This window comes from Adelges cooleyi, unplaced genomic scaffold, assembly GCF_023614345.1.
Source record: "Adelges cooleyi isolate 19-005CV unplaced genomic scaffold, UGA_ACOO_1.1 ACOO_flye_CR_arks_rails_tigmint_CR_PRNA_651, whole genome shotgun sequence".
Lineage (NCBI taxonomy): Eukaryota > Metazoa > Arthropoda > Insecta > Hemiptera > Adelgidae > Adelges > Adelges cooleyi.
Window position 1 is genome coordinate 1,085,905 of NW_026096352.1, and position 22,218 is coordinate 1,108,122.

At 31.1% G+C, this 22,218-nt stretch overlaps 2 protein-coding genes across 3 annotated transcripts; one reads left to right on the plus strand and one right to left on the minus strand.

The window, feature by feature from the left end:
- Positions 1 to 55: 55 nt before the first annotated feature.
- On the plus strand, positions 56 to 7,119 carry LOC126844714 (uncharacterized). Its single transcript, XM_050583094.1, has 2 exons — positions 56 to 247; positions 5,707 to 7,119. Exons 1-2 carry the CDS (start codon positions 173 to 175, stop codon positions 7,117 to 7,119), a joined length of 1,488 nt encoding a protein of 495 aa, XP_050439051.1. The 5' UTR covers positions 56 to 172.
- A 3,229-nt stretch (positions 7,120 to 10,348) lies between these two features.
- LOC126844473 (uncharacterized) lies at positions 10,349 to 12,567 on the minus strand. 2 transcript variants are annotated; one of them, XM_050582702.1, is made up of 3 exons: positions 12,309 to 12,567; positions 12,040 to 12,247; positions 10,349 to 11,926 (listed from the first exon to the last, which is right to left on the minus strand). In XM_050582702.1, the coding sequence occupies exon 3, from the start codon at positions 11,747 to 11,749 to the stop codon at positions 10,556 to 10,558; it is 1,194 nt and encodes a 397-aa protein (XP_050438659.1). In that variant the 5' UTR covers positions 11,750 to 11,926; positions 12,040 to 12,247; positions 12,309 to 12,567; the 3' UTR covers positions 10,349 to 10,555. The 2 variants fall into 2 exon arrangements, with proteins under 2 accessions (XP_050438659.1, XP_050438658.1); XM_050582701.1 differs by lacking the exon at positions 12,040 to 12,247 and having other exon boundaries at positions 10,351 to 11,926; positions 12,309 to 12,566.
- Positions 12,568 to 22,218: the final 9,651 nt, after the last annotated feature.

Genomic DNA, 22,218 nt, shown 5'->3' on the forward strand with positions numbered 1-22,218 from the left:
TGATGTATAAAGGTGTGATGTGCTGCTTACGTTTGCAGTACTACCAGTGGTAAATAACAGTTCAACTGTAGTAGGTAAATAACTCTTGTAACATGCACACATAAAATTATAAACAAAAAGTTATACCTTAAAATAATCGTTTAGATAATATCGTATTTTCGGGAATTCCGCTATGGAATCAAGAAAACAGTTTTTCATTGTAATGTTATTTCTAGTAATAGCCGTTGAATCTGCTCCGAAAAATAAGGTAATTCAAAATAAGATTTTACATTTTTATGTTTCTATTCCATTTTGTTGTGCCTGGGGTTTAGACTCACCGAATACCTTATGACTACACCGTAAATTGACGACCCTACACATCCCGCCAATGTCACCAAGGGGTCAACATTTTTAAAAACAGATAGACCATAATTCGGGATTCTCGTGAAAAAGAGTCATAGAATAAATCATTTTAGTTTTAAGACTAGGAAAATTAGACTCATGGTCGATCTAAGCAGGCCTATTACATGTACAATTCATAGTCAAACATTTTTTAATTAAGGATAACCCAACAAAAAGGGAAAATTAATTTTGACTGTAGTACATTTTTAGATTGCTATGTGAAAATGAATTAATTACAACTCATATTTAATACAAATGTTGAGTACAAGAATCATTAGAATCACTGCAAAAACTAGTTATGAAGTTTTTTGCGGCTAGTGTAAATTTCAAGTTTGTGACTTGTGTCGTTTTTGAAATGACCGATTCAATTGACGTGCTGTATTTACAAACAAGCATCATAGCGTTAATTTTAAAGTGATTTTATCCGAGACGACTAGTACAGTAGTTAGCTACTCGATCAACGAAAATATGTTCAAAGGGATTTCGGTTTTTGGCGTTTCCAATTTAACTCGTTCATCGATCACCGGTGGCCAACGTAGGTAGAATACGGCGGAACGTACTACGGGTATACAAACATAAAAGTTCACCCATTTTAAACGCATTAATTATTTCGAGGTCGGTAAATCGGAGCCGAAGCTACACGATGTGCAACGATGGACGGTAGTTATATGGAAACAATACAAAAATACAATCGCGAGCAACATCATATAATATTATGTGGTACCGATTGTGTGACGAAAACAATTATAAATACAAAAAAAGAAACCAAAAATGTAATCCGAAAGCTGCAACTATTTATAGTGCTGATTGCATCAAACCGTATGTGATTGTGTTGATCTATAGCGAACAGCAGTCTGTGGACGGCTTACAGCAATCGTACATGAGCTTTTTCCTTGTCTCCATATGCACCAGACTCACTTCGGCCCCGACCAACAGCCGTCGGACCACTTGCAACCTGCGGCTTACCCTGTTCCACAGAATGTATTTATAGGCCAGTTCTTTATGCGTGCATTGTTCCAGTGCGGTACGGGCCGCCACACCTAGTTTGGCGTGATGCAAGTTGTCTCCCGACTTCAGCACTTGTTCCGACGCCATTTTGACATAACTTTGTGTGCAGAACGTTGCTGTTATTCATGTGAAATATAATAATTGCTTACTCGTGAGAGATATGTACTTTTCTTTCTCGCACAGCACGACCGCCAGCCTTTCCTCCCGAAGCGTTTCCACTTTAAGAGCGGCCAGCGCGCTGTTAAAGTCCAGGGTGAGCTGCTTCACGCGGTTTTGAAGCTCCACCGTCTTACAAGAAGGCGTCGGACACGGTGTGCAGCACGTGGTCGGACATCTGCTGGAACAACCTGAGGTACATTCGGTCACGTCGCAAGCGGCTCGCGGTGCTTGGTACACCACTTGGTCGGAGGCGCTGGCGACGCTGGCATCAGTAACGGTATCGGTATCGGCAACGGACACCTCGACAGTGCTCGAAGGGAAGGTCACCAATAATATCCAAAAGCAGAGCAACGAAAATCCTCGGGTACCACCTACACCCGTCGTCACTCTCGCTACGACATTTGTGCCGGCGAAAAGCATTGTCTTAATAAAGAAGTAACTCTGCCGAGTGCTGGACATGATGATTTGGCGAGGAAAATATTTCATCGAACTTAACCGTGATATTTGGGTCGGGTCAATTAGCTTATGTTTTTTTTGTTACTAAGTTACATTCGTTGGTACCAACTAGAAACCATAGCGACAGTCTATATTAAACAGAGATGTTAAATTAATTTTTAAAGTAAAAAAAAATAGGTTTTTAATGTTTAAAAAAACTTGGAAACTATTAAAACGTCCGCATAATCGGACCGTTAAAAAATGTGTACGGTCATTACGATTTTAAATAAGAGATGAGGGGTTAGAGATAAATGACAATACATAATAATAAATAAGGAATTGGTAATAGTGACGGAGTGTCCCACAAGTGACAGTACGCACTAACGCAATTCCGCAATCACCTCTTCATCCCTTGTCTTTTATACACAATGTATACATTTTTTAATATTTTGTTGTGCTCTTTAGTGGTTAAGTAATTTTTAATGTTACAGAAATATATTTCCTATGTTAGGTTTTTTGATCAGCCTACAGTAAATGTTATTGACATTTTCATGTCTTAGCTCTGGCACATAACCGAAAAAAGCGTTCGTTACAAAAGCGTTACAGGGGGTAGGAGATAGGGGTAGGAAATGAGGTAGGAGATAGGAGGTGGAAGATGGGGATTGGGAGATAAAAGGTGGGAGATAGGAGGTAGGAGATGAGGGGTGGGAGATAGGTGTGGGAGAAATGTTGTATTTCCTACGAATTGTTTAAGGCCAGATATTATGAAATCACTAAAATGTAAGCCAGAAACTTGATATGTTTACTAGCCACCTTAGATACTAGTTTGTTAATATACTATTTCATTATCTATAATTCTACCATCTATCGAATAGTAAATTAGCTTGGAATAGGTCAAAAATATATTTTTTTTTTACCTACTTTTATAATATAAATAACAATTAAAGGGTGCAAAAGAGCAAAATATTTACAAAACATTTATTTAAACCATCTTTATAATATATATGTTAATAGTAATAACATTTAATTTAAGAAAAAAATTAAATTGTTAATTTAATAATAATCAACTTATGTGGCGCACGCAGTCTAGGCTAGTTTTTTGATATCATAAAAAAAAATTCAACATTTAACATTTTGTTCATTTCTTTAGTTTTTACAATACTTAGTATTTTCAGAATTATACATTATATCTTTTTAGCTATAAGCGACTAAATCAAAAACAATTAATATTAGTTGACGCATTAATGCTTGTGCAATTACAAATTGTTTAGTTAATATAAAAAATATATACATATTATGTAAAATACAAATTACGAATAAACTAATTGGTTTCTGATGTTAAGAACTTACGAATTACTTGAAAGTCGATTAAGGAACAAGTGCTGAAGTTGGGAGACAACTTGCTACACGCCCAAAAATAGGTGGCGGCCCATACTGCACGAGAACAATATACGCAGAAAGAACTGGCCAATAAATACATTCTGTGGAACAGGGTAAGCTGCAGGTTGCAAGTGGTCCGACGGCTGTCGATCGGGGCCGAAGTGAGTCTAGTATATGCACCAGACTCACTACAGCTTTTTAATAGTTCCCAAGTTTTTTTATACATTCTAAAACCTATTATTTTACTTTAAAAAATAATTAAATATCTGTTCATCAGACTGTTCATCGCTATGGTTTCTAGTTGGTACCAACGAATGTAACTTAGTAACAAAAAAAACATAAGCTAATTGACCCGACCCAAATATTACGGTTAAGTTCGATGAAATATTTTCCTCGCCAAATCATCATCTCCAGCACTCGACAGAGTTATTTCTTCATTAAGTCAACGATTTTCGCCGGCACAAATGTCGTAGCAACTAGCAAGAGAGACGATGGTTGTCGGTGGTAAACCAAGCACAACACAATCGTATACGGTTTGATGCAATCAGCACTATAAATAGTTGCAGCTTTCGGATTACATTTTAGGTTTCATTTTTTGTATTTATAATTGTTTTCGTCACACAATCGGTACCACATACTATTATATGATGTTGCTCGCGATTGTATTTTTTTATTGTTTCTATATAATTACCGTCTATCGTTGCACATCGTGTAGCTTCGGCTCCGATTTACCGGCCTCGAAATAAATTATGCGTTTAAAATGGGTGAACTTTTATGTTTGTATACCAGTAGATAAGTTCCACCGTATTCTACCTACTTTGGCCACCGGTGATCGATAAACAAGTTAAATTGGAAACGCCAAAAACCGAAATCCCTTTGAACATATTTTCGTTGATCGAGTAGCTAACTACTGTACTAGTCCTCTCGGATAAAATCACTTTAAAATTAACGCTTTGATGCTTATTTGTAAATACAGCACGTCAATTGAATCGGTCATTTCAAAAACGACACAAGTCACAAATTTAAAATTTACACTAGCCACAAAAAACTTCATAAATTAATTGCTAGTTTTTGCAGTGATTCTAATTTCTTGTACTCAACATTTGTATTTAATTTGAGTCTATCAAATTTAGTTTTCACACAGAATAAGTAACTAAGTATATAACTATCAAATTTGACAAAAAGTAATTTGTTCACTTACACTTAATGAATTATTGTAAAGGTATTTTTATCCGTTTATATCAGATGAATGAATCCCAATACCCTCATAATGATTTATTATTTAACAATTTTTTTTAGCGGCTTTAAAATGATTTCAACATAATACATACTTTCAATGAAACCGTTTGCGTTATATCTTGTAAGATAACGTTCAACATAATCAAAGACTGTTCGTAAATTATAATATACTTGTGCAAATTCGTATTTAAATAAAGTGGTATAAAAAAAATTGTTTTCCTATACATTCAGTTTTAAATTAAATCAAATCAATATTGCCTCGGTTAAAACAGGTTTAATATCAATTTAAATGAACCAAAAAAAACTTAAGTCAAAAAAAAAAAAAATTAAATTAAAAGCTAAAAGTGGTACTTGAGTATCAAAACTTAATAGTATCATTCTGCATAGATCTACATAAAACTGCTGTATTAATTTAATAATATTTTTTTAAGATTTTAAGTGGTTTTGTTAAAATATACGAAATCTGCGAAAACACAGTTTTTCGGAAATTAAAGAAAAACTGTAGTGCCGAATTTTTTCCTCGTTTAATACGTTATGGATACCAATGAGTTCTAACTACTGACAATTTTTCAACTTGAAGATCTTAAAACTACGGCTAAAACACCCCAAAAAAGCTTGCACCCCGATAACTTTTATAATACTGCATCAATTCCTTTGATCTGACTCTTTCTCTCGAAATTATAGCCATTAAAAGGTCTAACTTAAAAACTCGTATGGTTTTTTTTTTTGTTTTTTCTACAAACCCCAAAACATAAAATTAGTGCTACATTTATTTTTATTTAAACAAATCTGTCACGAAAAAAATAAATGTAGCCATTTTTAAGAGCATTAATTTTAAGTTTTACTGTTTTTAGTATACCAAGCCCCCCTGATCTTACTATATTTTTATTCCTATCATTTACAAATTTACATCGAAGCATTTATCTGAAAATTATTTTATCATATTAAGTTAAAATATTTCCCATAGATCTGCGATTATCCGATCCTAATAAGAAAATCGGTAAAATTTAAGTCTTGGAAATTATTATTAATTCAGTATTTGTTTTAAACAATTATATTATTTACATTACATTTCGATTGATCTTGTACGAACTTCCTTTGCAGCCGTTCGTCTTGGACCGTATATGGATGGGGTTTGAGGAAAACAATATTATGCTATTTAACAATTATTTCAAAACGTTCGAAGAAGATGAAATTCAATTTGACTATGACGATGTGAAGTCGCTGAAAGAGCCTTTCGATTTTCACCTAGATAAAATGGACGAAATAAAAACAAAAGCACTCAAAAAATACGACAACAAATGTGCAGCACTACATTGCGTTAACAACTTGATGCTGTTGCACATTGTGCACAACATCAAGAGCTCGATGCTTAGTGACCGAATACCGAAATTAGAAAACAAAAAAGATTTTGAAACCTATAAAACCCACGTAGCTCGCATGCTATCCGTGCTATACTATTTGCGTTTGGATCCGCCGCATTGGAACGTGACGGTGTACACTCAACTGATAGTGGCGATAAATCCAGAAACCTATGAAGAGTATATTAAGGAAGACCTATTCTCCGATGAAGATATTCACGCGTCTTTCAAACGGTGTCTAGATATAAAACTAATTCGCAAACAAGAGCAAGACGTTTCGGTGGATGACTATATCAAAAGTATCAATATCGATGAAATCATCGCACAGTTTTATTACAACGACGATCTGCAATATACCTACAAGTATGCCGATTTGTTTACTCCGGAACATATAACACTAGCACACATTTTCAATCAGATGTCACTTCTGTACACTCAAGTCAGTTGGATAAACCCACAAAGGGGATCGAGCCTCGACTTGGATGATCTCGGTAACCTTTATAACACTCACCAATGGCCTTTCTTTATGGTTAAACACATGCATTACCATTTTTGGGTCGTGCAAATCACCCACACCAGTGTCATGTATCATTTGTGGGTTCATTTAAAACACTGCAAATTTATAATCAAACGACATCTCAAATATGGTATTTTACCAAAAGTAACATCATCGGTAGATAGTCCTGAAAGTAGCTCATCTCAAAATTATTGGCCATTGATTGCCGATCCGTTAAAGAAAGCTGTGGAATTTTTCAATATCGATGACAATTTAACATTAGAGATAATGAACACGATTTCTAGGGATGGTACAGTTATTACTCGTAGTGATTTGAATTTTTTTGAACAATCAGTGAGACGTGTTCTTTTGGAAAGTTTCGAAGCACTAGGCGTAAGAAAGGCCAAAAGTATTCTGACTGTTTCTAACCCGGGAAGAAAAAATACAGAGCGGTCAATTGAAAAAAACATCGAAGCGTTTAAAAAATACACTAGTGATATTGAAAAAGCTCTATATCCAATCGACAATTTGTTTTTTATTAAATTTATTTCCAGAAGAATTTTAGAAAACAATGAAATGAGCATTTCACCTTACTATAAAACATACAAAAGTAGTGTAAAAAAATTTTTTGGTATTTCATTATCACGTTCTTATTTATAATTAAATTGCTTATATTTGTAATATTTTACAATATTCTTATATATTATTAAATTTTAATAAAAATTAAGATCTATTATAACATATACATAAACTAATGTTTAAATGGCATTTGCAATGTCAAAACAAAGAAGTATCCATTTTTTTTCTTCAAAATTTGTTCTCCCCTTTTTACATATTCTCTATTTTGTAGCTTAATGCATTTAAAGATGTTTTCCTAAGAACATATTCTATGTTTTATAAAATGAGATGAAATACCTAATAAATAAATAATAATAAATATTTTAATGATATTCTGTTTTTTATTTTATTTTTCGTAAATTTAAGTGCTCTATCAACTTTTGAAACCTAAATTGTTAAGTATAATAACTTTAAAAATACTTATTCAATCCTAGTTATTGACCAGCTAAAACATTATGTAAATTATGTTTAATTTAAAAGGTTAGCGACATATATACGTTACCAATAAAACTTTTGTTGAGTTGATTGAGGTGTAATTTACCATTAACGTACAAATTTTAATATTTTCTAATATTGTAGTTTAGTATTAACTAAAACGAGTCTAAAAAGAAAAACTATAAAATTATAATTATTTTTAGAGAAAAATGGTGTTCTACGTTAAATTACAGTTTATGATTAAAAAAGGGATTTGTAAAAGGGTTATTTAGGCAAATAAGTAGTTTGTGTTTGTTAAATATGTCTATTCACTTAATTTATTGCTTGATTTATCAGGCAAGTTGGAACAGGCAGTGCAAATTGCTAATGGAACTTACCCAACGAAAAATGAAATATCTATATTTACTTTTCGCCGAAAAAATCACATTGTGGAAAATATTGGACCCCTTATTATTAAAATTTATCCAAATATTTAAGATATTTTGTGAATAAGCGTATAATTTCAAAATAAGGACCTAGCGAAAACAATAGAATTTTTTGTAGAATATTAAATTTACTTTCATTTTATACAGAATGAATTTCGCCTAGCCGAATTTGACCCCTCCACCTTTGTCATCCCTCCCCCATCCTGGCGTCATGTTATGACCGTGAATCAATGTACGTTTAATTTTTCCGTTATTTCTAGGTGTATTGATCAATAAACACTACATTTCAACGGCAATAACATGGTTTTTCAGACTTTTTGACTTCCCCCCGCACCTCCATTAGTAATGCTTCTAGCGAAAAAATAAACAGATTCTTTTTGTAGGAAATTAAATTAATTTTCATTTTGTATAACAATTTATTTTATTAAAACGCTTAGTTTTCGAAGTATTTGAAACCTTCTCCCCTTTCCTGTCTAAAGCTCGCAGCCCCCGACCGGGACTTTTAGTATGTCATACTTAGGGGTCACCCTATAAATTAATACAATAACCCAGGCTACACGATTTTTTGCATTTATTATTCCTTCCTTGACTGGACTATATAGCTTCCTTGACTGAATGGCTCGGTTGATATCTTACGCTTTTTTTTTGCGTTTCGCGACCTTGAAACGTGTTCTGCCATGTCATACCATGTCGTCATGTGTCTTGCGGCTTACAGCTTACTTTGTATGTTGTGTGTTTTTGGATATTCTATACATATTGATCTTGCTTTCCTGCATCTGCAAATTTCATTTATTTCGATAATGGCCGCTTTTGTTTTTTGGCATTGATTAGTTGGTTTAATTTGTTTCTTTTTTATTTCAGTTGAATAATTGATTTTATGTAAATTATCCGTTGATTTCCAATGCTAATTGATTTCCATTTTATTTTCAATTTTACAACCATCTTCTCTATTCAACATTTTTGGGCATTTTTCATTTTTTATTGCTTCTTTATTGCACCATTCCTAAGTTAGCTTATTTGTTGAGTATTTTTTACCTTGTCAAACTAATTGATAATATATCCGCTGTTATATGCATTTTGGGGTACTGCAGATTTGTCTATTCTTATGTAGTCGATACCCGTGTTTTCTATCGGGTGTCTCTATTGCTCTCCCAATGTATATATCCAATGTATGACTCTCACATGTACATGGTAGTTCAGATACTATGATAAGATAATCTGCCAAGAAAGAAAATGCATACTTACCGCAAGTACAATTATAATATAGATGTAGACACTAGAAAACGTTAACAAAGCATTGAGAAAAGCGAAAAAAACCAAAAACTCAAAAAAAGTCAGCATAAAAATTAATTTGACAATAAAGAAATATTATTATTGCCATATAACAAACAAATTTGAAATTAAAACGATATTTTAACCAAATATAATAATTTAATATATTATTGTGAAGCCCAGAAGATAAAATACCAGAAATAAAAACACTAGGTAGGCGTATATTAAAAGTTTGATAATAATACAATTTTCTATTTTTTCCAGATCTCTAACAACATTTAAAACTTAAATGATAACGTATATACATTCTAATCAACATTTGTAAATAATTTTGACGGATCTCTAACCTGTTTGGGATAATTATATTAAAGTTACTATGTTTTATAATTTAGGACAGGGACAGTTCTTTAATATGAGCTATTATTTATAGTGACTAAATATATGAAACTCAATTTTTAAAAAAGCTGAACCGTAAAATTGGAAACTGTGATTTTCTTGTCGCTTATTAGTATTTATTTTATAATACATAAAGTGTGTGAAGTTATTAAAGTAGGTATATCTGGTTTGCTATACAAGTATAAAAATAAACTGCTTTGCTACAAACACAAATAAATTTCCGATGGTAATCGTAAAATAAATACATTAAAATAAATTCTAATTAAATATCAACGCATAGACACAATTATCAAACATTTTGAATTATTTTTTTTTGTTTTTGCATGCTTTAACTGATTAAGCTAACAAAGTTGTTTTAAAAACTTAAAAATCATGTTTTTAATTCAAACCAGTTAATATTTGATGCCGTTAATAGTTTACAGAACGTTAACAATATTTATAATTTAGTTGCTATCTGATTATTTTTTAGTATTTAATAATAATTTGTTTAAAATTTAAAGATTATTTTTCTATATTTGTACATTCATTTTGCCAAATATTATTCTTTATTGGTCTAACAATTACATGATATTGTTAATTGACTATATAATTAAAATATTGCACAGAATAAATAACTTTTCACTTATATTTTTAATATGTATTATAATAATATGTATTATATTATATGTATTATTTAATACTACTAAATATTTTTTAAATGTATTTTAATAAATATCACATAAAGAGTTTGGTAATTTTAATAATAAAATATTTTTATGAGTAATGAATATTTTATAGATTTTTATTATAATATAAAGATTGTAAAATTACACATTACAATTGTAAATTCACCGGCATTTTTTTAAGGTATTGAAATAAACAAAAAATAAAAACAAACTATCTTTAGAATACATTCATAGTAGAAACGTATTCCGAATAAAAAAATGATCGTATCATTTAAGATTAAATATCTATAATGTATACTTTATACTATCATATAACCTAAAACTGTTTTCTGCAAAAACATTTTCGGAAATAAATTTCAAAAAAAAGAAATTATCGATTGGTTGTATTGCGATTGTAATATCGCTAACATATTTGTTTAACGCTTCAGAGTTTTCTTCAATTAATTGGATGAATTTTTCCTTTTTCAGATTTTTTAATCTTTTTAGGGTAATATCAATTGTATCGGCATTGTCTACGTGTATTGTCTTTAAACAAAATAGTAGGACTCGTCTCAATTTTAGCTCAAAGTAATTCAATTGTTGGCCAACTATCCCAAGCTCTAACAAATGCATCATTGGTAAAATTAAATTATTTTCGTCAATAACCAATAAGTCCACTGCTTTCTCCAACGGATCAGCAATAAGAGACGAGTATGTGTCCAAATAATCGCATCCGGTCGAAGTGGAAACTTTGCCTGCGAGACAATCAAGGATTGTAAACTGCATTAATTTGATATGCAACCACGCATGATACAGAACAGTAGTGTATGCAATTTGTAGGACCACTGAATAGAAATGCATGTATTTCGTCACGTTAAACGGCCATTGATGAGTGTAATACAAACGACTGAGTTCGGCTGCATATGTATTCAACGACGTTTGCATGCCGGCCAAGCTGAAGTTCACCAGATTGTTTTTTTCAAAGAGCACGTGTTGTTTTTCAAACAAGCGCGAGAGTGTCATATTTTCCGGCGTAAACAAATGTTCATACTTGTAGGCCTCTTGCAGTTGGTCGTTATCGTAAAACTGTTTCACGAGTTCGTCGATGATCGTGCTTCTTTGGAAGTAATACTCGTTCGTAACGTATTTGCTCTGAAATCTTGTCAGCAGTTCAGACACTTGACAGTGACCGAAATAATCGTGGATAGCCTTGTTGTCGAAAAATTCATCGCTGATGGACTGTCTATAGGCTGCCATGTTTACCGCGACGATCAGCTGAATGTACGCCATCACGTCCGAACTGGTAGCGGATAAACGGAAATAGTACAGCACGGACAGCATGCGAGCTACATAGGTCTTGTAGCTTCTGAGAACGTGATAATTTTCTATTGTCTCGTGATTTACCATCGCGTTTTTGACACCGTGTAAAACGTACAGCAAGATCATACTGTTGACGCATTTTAGCGCGTCACATTTTTTTTTATACTTAAGCAAGGCCATATTATGCAGCTGTTCGTTGTCGACTGGACTTTGTGACCCGGGTGTATCATCTCCTCTTAATCGTCTCACATCGTCCTCGTCGAAATGGATCTTATTTTTTTCAAACGTTTCGAACTCATTTAACAATAGAAGGAATTCTTCACTTCCTCCCTGCCATGTATGGTCCAGGATGAATGTCTGCAAAAATAATGTAGGACATGATAAAATATGTTGCACATACTATATTTTTAATAATTCGCATAAAATACAAAATGTATAACATCATCGAGTTATAGTTGTACAGTACGTACTTCACGTGGTCAATCGTAGGCAAGTGTACAACAGAATAACAGGCGTTTTATTATGTTTAGTTATTCTTTATTGTTTTAGCCCAATTATTATTGTGATATCTTATTAATCCTAATAAATTATCTAAATCAATATATTTTAAATTATCTTTTCATCCTATCTAGATAAGAAATTCGTTATCCGTTCAATACCATTATGGGCAATGAGCAACTAGAACGTAGAATTTATTAATCAATTTTAGTTTCGTTGATTTATACAAAATACAAATTACCTTGGTTGCTGAAAAATGCATTAGAAACAGCAATGCAATTACGAAGTGTATTCTTGTATTCATGGCGATATTCTTTATGCTTAATTGTTTTTAAAGTAGGTATGTACTTTTAAATAGATATGTGTGTCGGTTGTTTTCTTCCTACGACTGATTAGAAACTGAAAAATACTACTAACGTAAAAACATACTCCCAACAGAAATCACCTAATAGATTTTAAATATTATTATATTACTTTATAATATGTGTAGACACATATTATGTGAGACCATTGTTAAAATTACTGTTTAAGGTTTTTTTTTTAATTTGTACAACTGTGCACATTTTAAATAAAAAAACAATTGTCGAGCGTAGGTACCTACGCATTTATGACCGGTTGCCCCGTCTGTGTTTGTTATGATAACATAACAACGCACGTGCACCAGCTGTTCTTATCAGACCGTTATTTATGTAGCAAGGCAATATAATACAAACACTTGTGAAGAACTGAGAACATTCTATAAACATGACAGGGGCATAGTATAGGCAATTCGAGAAACACAGGCGATATCGTTTCATGCCAGTTTAATTAAGTGTTTTAACTTTAAAAATAAAAAAGGGGCCATAGCAAGTGTATTGAACACAGATGGGGTCACATCTACACCCCAACTTATTTCAAAGAAAATAAATGCCAAGAAAATGAAATTAAATATATCTTCTGTATTGAAAACATGCAATTTTTTAAAGTAGATGTTGCTATAATAAATTCTGTTAAATCATCAGACCGCTATTTAAGGCTACCATGACTAGGTTAAGGTCTTAAGACTAATAGCTAAAAATTAATATATAAATGATACCTACATGTACTCAATAAGCAATGTCATTTTAATTTTATGTTGGTATTATAATATGGTAGGATTATTATAATATTCAACAATATTAAATGATGCATTCGAATAAGGCTGCCGTCGCTCTATACTTTTTTTAATGCATGAAAAAACTAAAACCCATGTCTTAATAACAAACACAATTGTTGTTGTTTACTTTTTAACGCTTTGTCTACGTACCGCAGCTATGCCACACACACCGCAGCACCCGAATAATTTCAACAACTAGTTTCCCCATATGCATATATAATGTATATACAAATGAGTAATGACAAGGACATATATCTCATACAATTTGAATTGCCCTTGCAACGATTTTACAATTAACTGTCGATGGTCATCGATCGTCTCCGTTTTATCACAGAATAGATGATGGTTTTATGTCTGCTCCAACCGTAATCTGTACAGATTATTAACACAGCGGTTTTCATAGAGGTTATTTTAATATTAAAGTTAGAAACTATTGTACTCTAATAACGAAAAATACTAAATTATTGTTGATACCAAGTTGATAGAAAATGTTTTCTAAATTATTTCCACTTGGCTTAAAGTTTTAAATTTTGAACATAGTTGAAAAAATAGCATTAAGTATAGGTAGAACAATTGTCAATTACAAATAATTGGAAGTTTTTCCCAAAAATTTCAAGAAGTGTTGATAACTAGATTCGGACATGAGCTACATGTACTTAATTCATCAAAAAATTTGAATTCGATTTAATTTTTGGTGGAAAATTTAGTTTGTCGAAAAGGAAAATGTACAGTTTAGGCGGATAAAGATCTCATCCGTCATTTTTGATATATGGTAACTTTTGTTTAAGATTATCCAGTAATATATTTTCATCCCGCTAATATTATTTCTACGACTAACCTGGGAGAGCTACAATGCCTCTGAATTTGTTCAGTGTTTATCTAACCCTTCGCTTCTGAGATTTTAAAAATTAGTTTTAAATCCATAAGATCTTTATCAAATACTGTTTTGTTACATGAACCTTTTATTCCGATACTCATAAAAATGTTTAATAATTTCATTTTTAGCTTCGATGCAAAGCGGAGAAGGTATTGGTTTTACTATGATGTGGACTTTTTTTGCGTCTGTATACACTGTAACATTTTTAATACTGGACAAATTCCTTTGAATGGAAACTCTATAAATCACACGTTTTATCTAGTTGATACTTAGGGAGGGGGGGGGTAAAAGTTGAAAAAGTTTACTTAATGCCTCATGGTTAAATGTTTAAAAAACCATACGAGTTTTTATGTTAGAACTTTTACTGGCTATAATTTCGAGAAAAAGAGTCGGATCTAGTTGAAATTTATAAGGAATATTTATTTGGTATGCCCGCACACGTCAGTTGTATGAAATTTAAATTATACCCATTTTCCACCCCCCTAGAGGGGGTACAAGTTCTTATAACAACTCATATGTGTCTATAATATATTAAACGAAGAATAAATTTGGCCCTACAGTTTTTCTTTAAATGCCGAAAAACTGTGTTTTTCACAGATTTCGTATATTTTAACAAAAACACCTAAAACCTTAAAAAAAATGTATCAAATCATTACATAAGTTTTTTTAGATCTATGTAGTATGATACTGTTAAGTTTTGATACCAGAGGACTGATAGCCATTACTTAATAATCTAAATATTGTGGGCGGCGGACTCTGTTACAGAAATTCTATATAATAATAATTATGTTATTATTATAAAATATAGGCTTCCTTGCCTTATTAGTTTGTATCCACTGGCATATATCATCCTAACATCGAGTCGGATGATTAAACAATTAAATCCCTCTAAATTCATAAAAAGGCCGTTTTGGTTAGAATATCTAAAAATAATAGATCTCACGAGCTCAAGTACCTCAGAAGGTCAATCACGCATGGGCTCGGAGAGCATAGTCCGTTACAATTTAGCCAATATTTTATATTATGAAATATTAATTATTGCTATCGATTTAATTGTCATACTACATAATATAATACATCATTTTTAATAAAAATATCTTAATATATATCTAAAAAAATCCTCTATTTTTGTACCAACTATTGAATAGAAATTTCATGATTAATTTGGTATCAAAACAAGAGCTACATTGGAGATCACAGTAATAGAAGATACAGAATATTTTTTTTATAGTTAGTGTTGATAGTATTCAACTGAACAAAACTATAAAAATAAAAAAAAGTGCCATAACAAGTGTATTGGACATAGATGGGTCTCCGCCTCAAGTTATTTAATGCAAAAAAAATCGAAGAAAATGATTTTCAAATTTGACTTCTTTGTTGAAAACATGCAATTTTCAAAAATAAATGTTGCTTTATTAAATTCTGTTCAAATCACTGGACCGGTATTTAAGGCTATCATGACTAGGTTAAGGGCTTAAATAATGGCATTCCAGTTGTATGTATATATCTATTCAGTTTCCGACTTTAACACCTTTGCAGAAAATAAAGTATTGTTAAAAAGATAAAAATCATATTAAAGTTGCCAACAATGCCTAATGCCACATAATGATAGTGTTGCATTAATATTTAGATTAATAAAATATAACCTCCAAACTGAAATACTAAAATCTTGATATCGAGAGTGAATTTTTAAACTCATTAGACTTCGAAGATATTATCCGAACTTTTGCAAACGAAAAATCTTAGAAAAAAAGTTATGTATGAATGAAGAGGATAAACAAGTTGACAGTTGCAATGATAACTAGTGACTGATTTTATAACAAATATAAAAGTATATTTACCTGTAATTAAATTATTTCAATTTTACATGATTATAAATATTATTTATATTCATAAATAAAATTATGTAACATAATATTTTTAATTATTAGTAATTTGTAGTTAACACCCAACCCCTCAACACTCAACATTGAAAATGTCTTCAACACAAAAATTGTAATATATTTTATTGGTATTAACAAACCACAACAGAGCTGTCATTTGTTATTAATACATAAATAAATTTGTCACGATGTTAGCCTTGCAAATGTATAAATACAAAGTATAATGATATCTACCTGGCAAAATAAATAAATTAAACATCAAAAAAAGTTTTCATATTGTAGCTTTGATACAGAGCTGAGGGGATGGTAGGTGTAAGTCTTACAATGATTTGCCCTTTAAAAAAAAAAATGAAATTTGGTCATAGAATTTTATAGAAATAGGTATTTTTGGAATATTACGTTATAATTATAGGGTTATAATGTTCTGTATGTAATGTGTTAGTATAATCATAATTTTGGTTGTTGTATTATGAGTTGTCTACATCATATAGTATTATAAAAACCGTTCGCTTTTGCCAGTGTTTGCTCCTGTAGTAATAAGTTAAGATTCTTGTTAGGTACATTGGTCTTGTTGTTTCAGTATGTGCTTTAAATGTAATTTAAATAATATAATCTAATAAAATATCGTTTAAATAAGTCGAATGACTGTAATTTTAATGTTCTAATTAGAATTAGTTAGGACTTTAGGACTCAATTGCAACACAAAAACCTACAAATAACAATCATACGTGTCCAACATTTGTATTATCATAGTCAGAATGAATACTTTGATTATAGGTACCTAGAGTTAATCGCACTTAATTTGTCTTTTTATGGTCCAATGTAAAGATTTAACAATAACAATAAATTTTACACATTTACTTAAATTTAATTTATGCTAATTGATAAATAATTAAATACAACCCGTAAAAATGGCTAGCTTTATACAGCTCTTACGCATAGCAGTTTAATACTATATTAGCAGTGCCTTTAAAGAATAATGTGTGTTTCAATAATTATAGTGTACTTATGATCAAACTCAACGGAAGACCAAGTGATCTAATTTTAACATAGCACTAATATCTACACTGTAATATCGTAGATATGCAAATCTTGTTAGATTTAGATGAGACTCGTTTGTGTTGCGAGAGCGCAAGTCCATTAATTACAAGGTGCATTTTCACTCTGATATAAATAATAAATATACGATGTATAAAACTGTTGTTTAAAAGAATGGCTTTGTTGGAAAAAATGTTGACCGATGTGCATGTCTATTACACGTCTAACATTGAATTTGGTACCATAAAACGCTAGACCATTTTTAAGTTAATTCATGTTTATGAACATTAAAGAACATAATATGTTCTTTATAATTACTAATGATATATATATATATATATATATATATATATATATATATATATATATATATATATATATATATATATATATATCTACATCTTTCCAAAAGGAATGGTTGAGAAGTATAAACGAATGTTAAGCTACTGAAAAAACACACAAGCGAAATAGTCTGATAGATTTCTAAATCTCTAAAAGTAAAATAGAATCGTGAAAATTAATCTTAATAAGGCGCTACTGCCTTGTAATTTAAAAACAGGATTTGCGCGAATACATACGGTGATTTAATGCTAAATTCACTAAATTTGTACAGACATTTAGTGAAATGAATTATTGAAAATTTAAAAACGCTTAACAACAGATTAAGAACTCTATTTACTGTAAAAATAAGGTAATTTTACAACAATTCCTTGACACTTGTCGATATCGGTGAACTTTAAAAGTATGTAACTTTCAAACTAAGTGCGAGTAAACATTTTTACTTATTCGTAATCAGCATACAAAATACTATAGATTAAAAAAAAAACGAAATAAAAGGGTGTCCGGTAAAGTAGATTTATTTCTAGAGCATTTTAAATAAACAAAAATATCGAGATGTTTTTGTTTTCCGATTAGCTGAAAGACTCTCCCACCATTAATAACCTAACCATAAGCAACGTAACCCAAATAAAAATAAAATATAATTTCGGGCGTCACACGGTTTTTAGAATTTTTTTTAATAAATTGATCGTAACGGTTTGTTTGTGCGACCGAGTTGACTTTGGTAGTTCCTAAAATATTGAAAGCTATAAGCTTTTCGTCAGTTTAGAATAAATAATTGTTTCCGATGGATCACCGCGGTTTGCTATTGTCGACATTGCTGTTATGCGTTTACACTCTGAACGTGTACGCGGCGTTTGAACCGGTTTGCAAAGGACAATCGCTTCAGGATGACTACGACGACTTCTTGGTATACTTGGACCTGGGATACAACAATCCCAATCTAAGCACCAGTCAGAATCTAGCCAACACAGTGAAAGAGATCCAGAAAAATACACTGTGCGGAATTCAAACAATATGTCTGTCGATTATGCAAATTGGGAGGTTTCCGTCAGTTGATTGGAATAAATTCAACGTACAAAAAGAACAGCCATAGTGAATAGACGGCCCTGTTGTAAATCGGCATTGATGTTGTAAAGTACAGGGTGGGGCGGAGCCGACTGACGAGTTTTGAAACGATTAGTAGAACTTAAAAAAAATGTATTTGTTTTAATAAAACCAGTGTGAAATCACGTTTCTTAAGTTATGGTTCTTAAAACATGCCTCCAAGATGGCGGCCGTCAGCAGCAATATATTGCTGTAGCCGATATTTGGAGTTTACTCATCGATCTTTGGGTCTGTGAATAAACAGAATTTTCGATACACATATCGTTTAAATTCCGCACAGTGTATTTTTCTGGATCTCTTTCACTGTGTTGGCTAGATTTTGACTGGTGCTCGGATTGGGATTGTTGTATCCCAGGTCCAAGTATACCAAAAGTCGTCGTAGTCATCCTGAAGCGATTGTCCTTTGCAAACCGGTTCAAAAGCCGCGTACACGTTCAGAGTGTAAACGCATAACAGCAATGTCGACAACAGCAAACCGCGGTGATTCATCGGAAACGATTATTTATTCTAAACTGACTATAAGCTTATAGTTTTCAATATTTTAGGAACTACCAAAGTCAACTCGGTCGCACAAATAAACCTTTACTAAGCTTTGGCTTCTTCGACTCGTCTACCGTAAGCAACGTCTTGAATTGAAGAACATAATAACACCGTCATAACATATTATATTTTCACAAAATAGCGAAAGACAAAAATTAAAAACAAATAGTATTCACGATTCGACAGCGTATTTGTAGTTGTTTTAGGTGTTTTTGTAAAAGCGTAAATATTATTGCCAAAACGGTTAATGCTAGTCTTCTACGCACATAGTCGTAGGGCGGAAAGAGAGCCGAGGGACTTCAGCCTCTCAGAATTTTGAATTTTTTTCGGTTTGTATACGCTTAATGGAAGCAAAGAAAGCAAATTCTAAAGAATATTTCAAAAAACACTATTTCGACTATTAAAAAAAAAAAATTTATAAAACGCAGTAATTGAAAGTTGAAAAATTAAAAAAACTCTTTGGATGGTTTTCTCGATTTTTAAGGGAAAGGGGTGAACACTTTATTTTTTGGCTCGCTTAAGAAACGATTCCTTTTGGGTACGATTTCTGATCAATAGACTTGCTATAAGAAGAAGTCGGTTCAGCGGCTTAGAAAATATCGTGGTTCCAGGCACAAGAATAAAAACACATCAGGGTATTCGTTGATTCTACTTTTAAGTACACAACTATTTTTTACATTAATTCAATTTCTATCAAATATTTATCATAATCCATCTTCATTCTATACATTGCAATAAAAACTAATCATGTAAATTAACACACTGCCGCCTTACCCACTCGGCCACTCCTCCTTTATACATTACATTAGAGAAAATATTACTATCGTACATATTCTATACATTCAAACTAAATGTAATACTAAATCAATTTCATACTGCTCATTTTATGGCAGACTTGTACACGGTCATCGTCTCTTTTGTTTGACAAATGTATTTATGCCATCTGAAGTTGTGTACCCGATTGTCTTATAAAAATTAATTGTGTAATTGAAATGCAATTGCAAATTGTATAAACAATTGTGTACTTCAGGTAATGTCTGCGGCTGAAGTTTTCTAAGTTCTTTGCAGCTTGTCCATCTTGAGTACAGCTTGTATACATATACATTACATTTATCATAAATACTGTATACATTTTTGAGTATGATATTGGTGTACAGACTTTTGATTCGGGTTTCTGTTGAAGTATTTTAGTTACACACATAATTTACAAGCAACGAAACACGATAAACTTAACCCACCTAACCTGCTCAATAAAAACCTAAGGTTTTATTCTAACTACTTGGGCTTTTAAAGAGGATGAATACAATCTTATTATGACCTAGTTGCGATGCTTTATGTAGAAAGCATACATCAATTTACAGACTTTGCTCTAACCTATTTATTGCTAGTTTTAACGTCATAATAAAAGACGTACAATTAAAAGTTATAATAATAATTAATTACATGTCCATCGAAAAAAAATTAAATGAATTTATTTCTATTTAAAAAGAATAGAAATAATTACAGATCTGAAAAATAAGGATCACGCTAATTACAACAGTTAGCATAATTAATTCTAGTTGTGCCATACTTAACCAACCACCCTGTATCTGTAACTGTGACTTTGACAAAACTTGTTATCCTATATTATTTTTCATTTAGCACAAAATTATATGGTCAAAATATTACTTTTATGCTTTACCGTTTGTATTAGCAATATGTTGTTTGATTTTTTTGTGTTTCACTCGGTTAAATTAAGTTTGTTGACATGTTTTTTTCAATTTTAACTGAACACAATACGTGATAACTACAAAATATAAAAAAATTAAAAAATGGAAATTAAATAAATATGTTGTATGTATAATAAATATAAATACGTTAGATAGATATTTTAATTTGTTTTCCAACATAGTCATTTTGCTTACAATAAGTAATGTTGAAGGTATTTGTTACGGAACAATAATAATGTATTTTTTAAAAATATTATTTTTTTCAAGACACAATGTTTTATTAAAAATAAAAACCAATATAATGATGATGGTGTGATAATTCTAAATTATTTCTAGATTCAGGTATATAGGCTTAAAAAACAATAATATTACACAGTAAGAAAATTGGCTTTGTTAGAAGACAAGAATATCGTTATAACACAAATGATTAATAAGTATGATTTTTCTTTTTAAGAACTATTAGTAGTAGCCTTTAATCGACAAATTAGGCATGACTAATACATTGTAAAGATGTAATAATTCTTCAATGTAATTGTTATCTCTGCCGTTATTAACTGCCTTAGCGGGTTCCATTTGAATGTTGGACTGCGTAGGTTTTTTTTCCTACACTTACAATATAGTTTTACATTTATTACTAATTATTTTAATTCTCACGAACAGTGAATAAAAGTTCATGCATTTTAATTACACTCTAAAGCACCCACGACATTGTTTTATCATTTTGCATACCAATTTCGGGTTTTTTATTTTGTTGCGCATATTTTTTTTATTGACGTAAGTGTCTGACAGATGATATAATGTTATTTTTTATAATCGTAATAACTTTGCATTGATGAATAATAAAATCTAATAAGAATAATTTAGAATTTCATAACTTTATAGCTGCACGTTTTTTGGTATAATTAAATTATGTATCGTAACAACAACAATATAAATTAGTAAAAAATAAAATTGTAATATGTTTTTCTTTTGTATTCTAGTTTTTATAATTAGGGTGAAGGAAGGTATTTTCGTGGCATAATCAATTTCGTGATATAGTTTGTTGATCGTATCGCGTAATTCCTTATTAGAAAATTGTCTTGAAAATTACACTGATTGTTAAAATAACTGTGTTTTAAGATTCAGTGTGATTTTCAAGACAATTTTCTAATAGGGAATTACGCGATACGATCAACAAACTATAACACGAAATTGATTATGCCACGAAAATACCTTCCTTCACCCTACAAGTTTTAAAGAAAAATTTGTATTACTTATATGTAATATTTAAAAACGATTTTATGTATATATATACATCACACACCCAGTTAAAAAGTGATACAACTCAACATGCTAATTTTCAAATATCTCATTTGAACAGTCGCAGAATCTTCCAAACTTTTTTGTTAGCTTATTTGTTTGGATTTTTCAGTATACTCACTATTTAATATCTTCATCTCTGTTATGTTTTTTTTTTATATTTACTAATCTGATTTTTTTTTAGTTTTAGTGAGTTTTATGATAAGCAGCTCATTAATAAATAA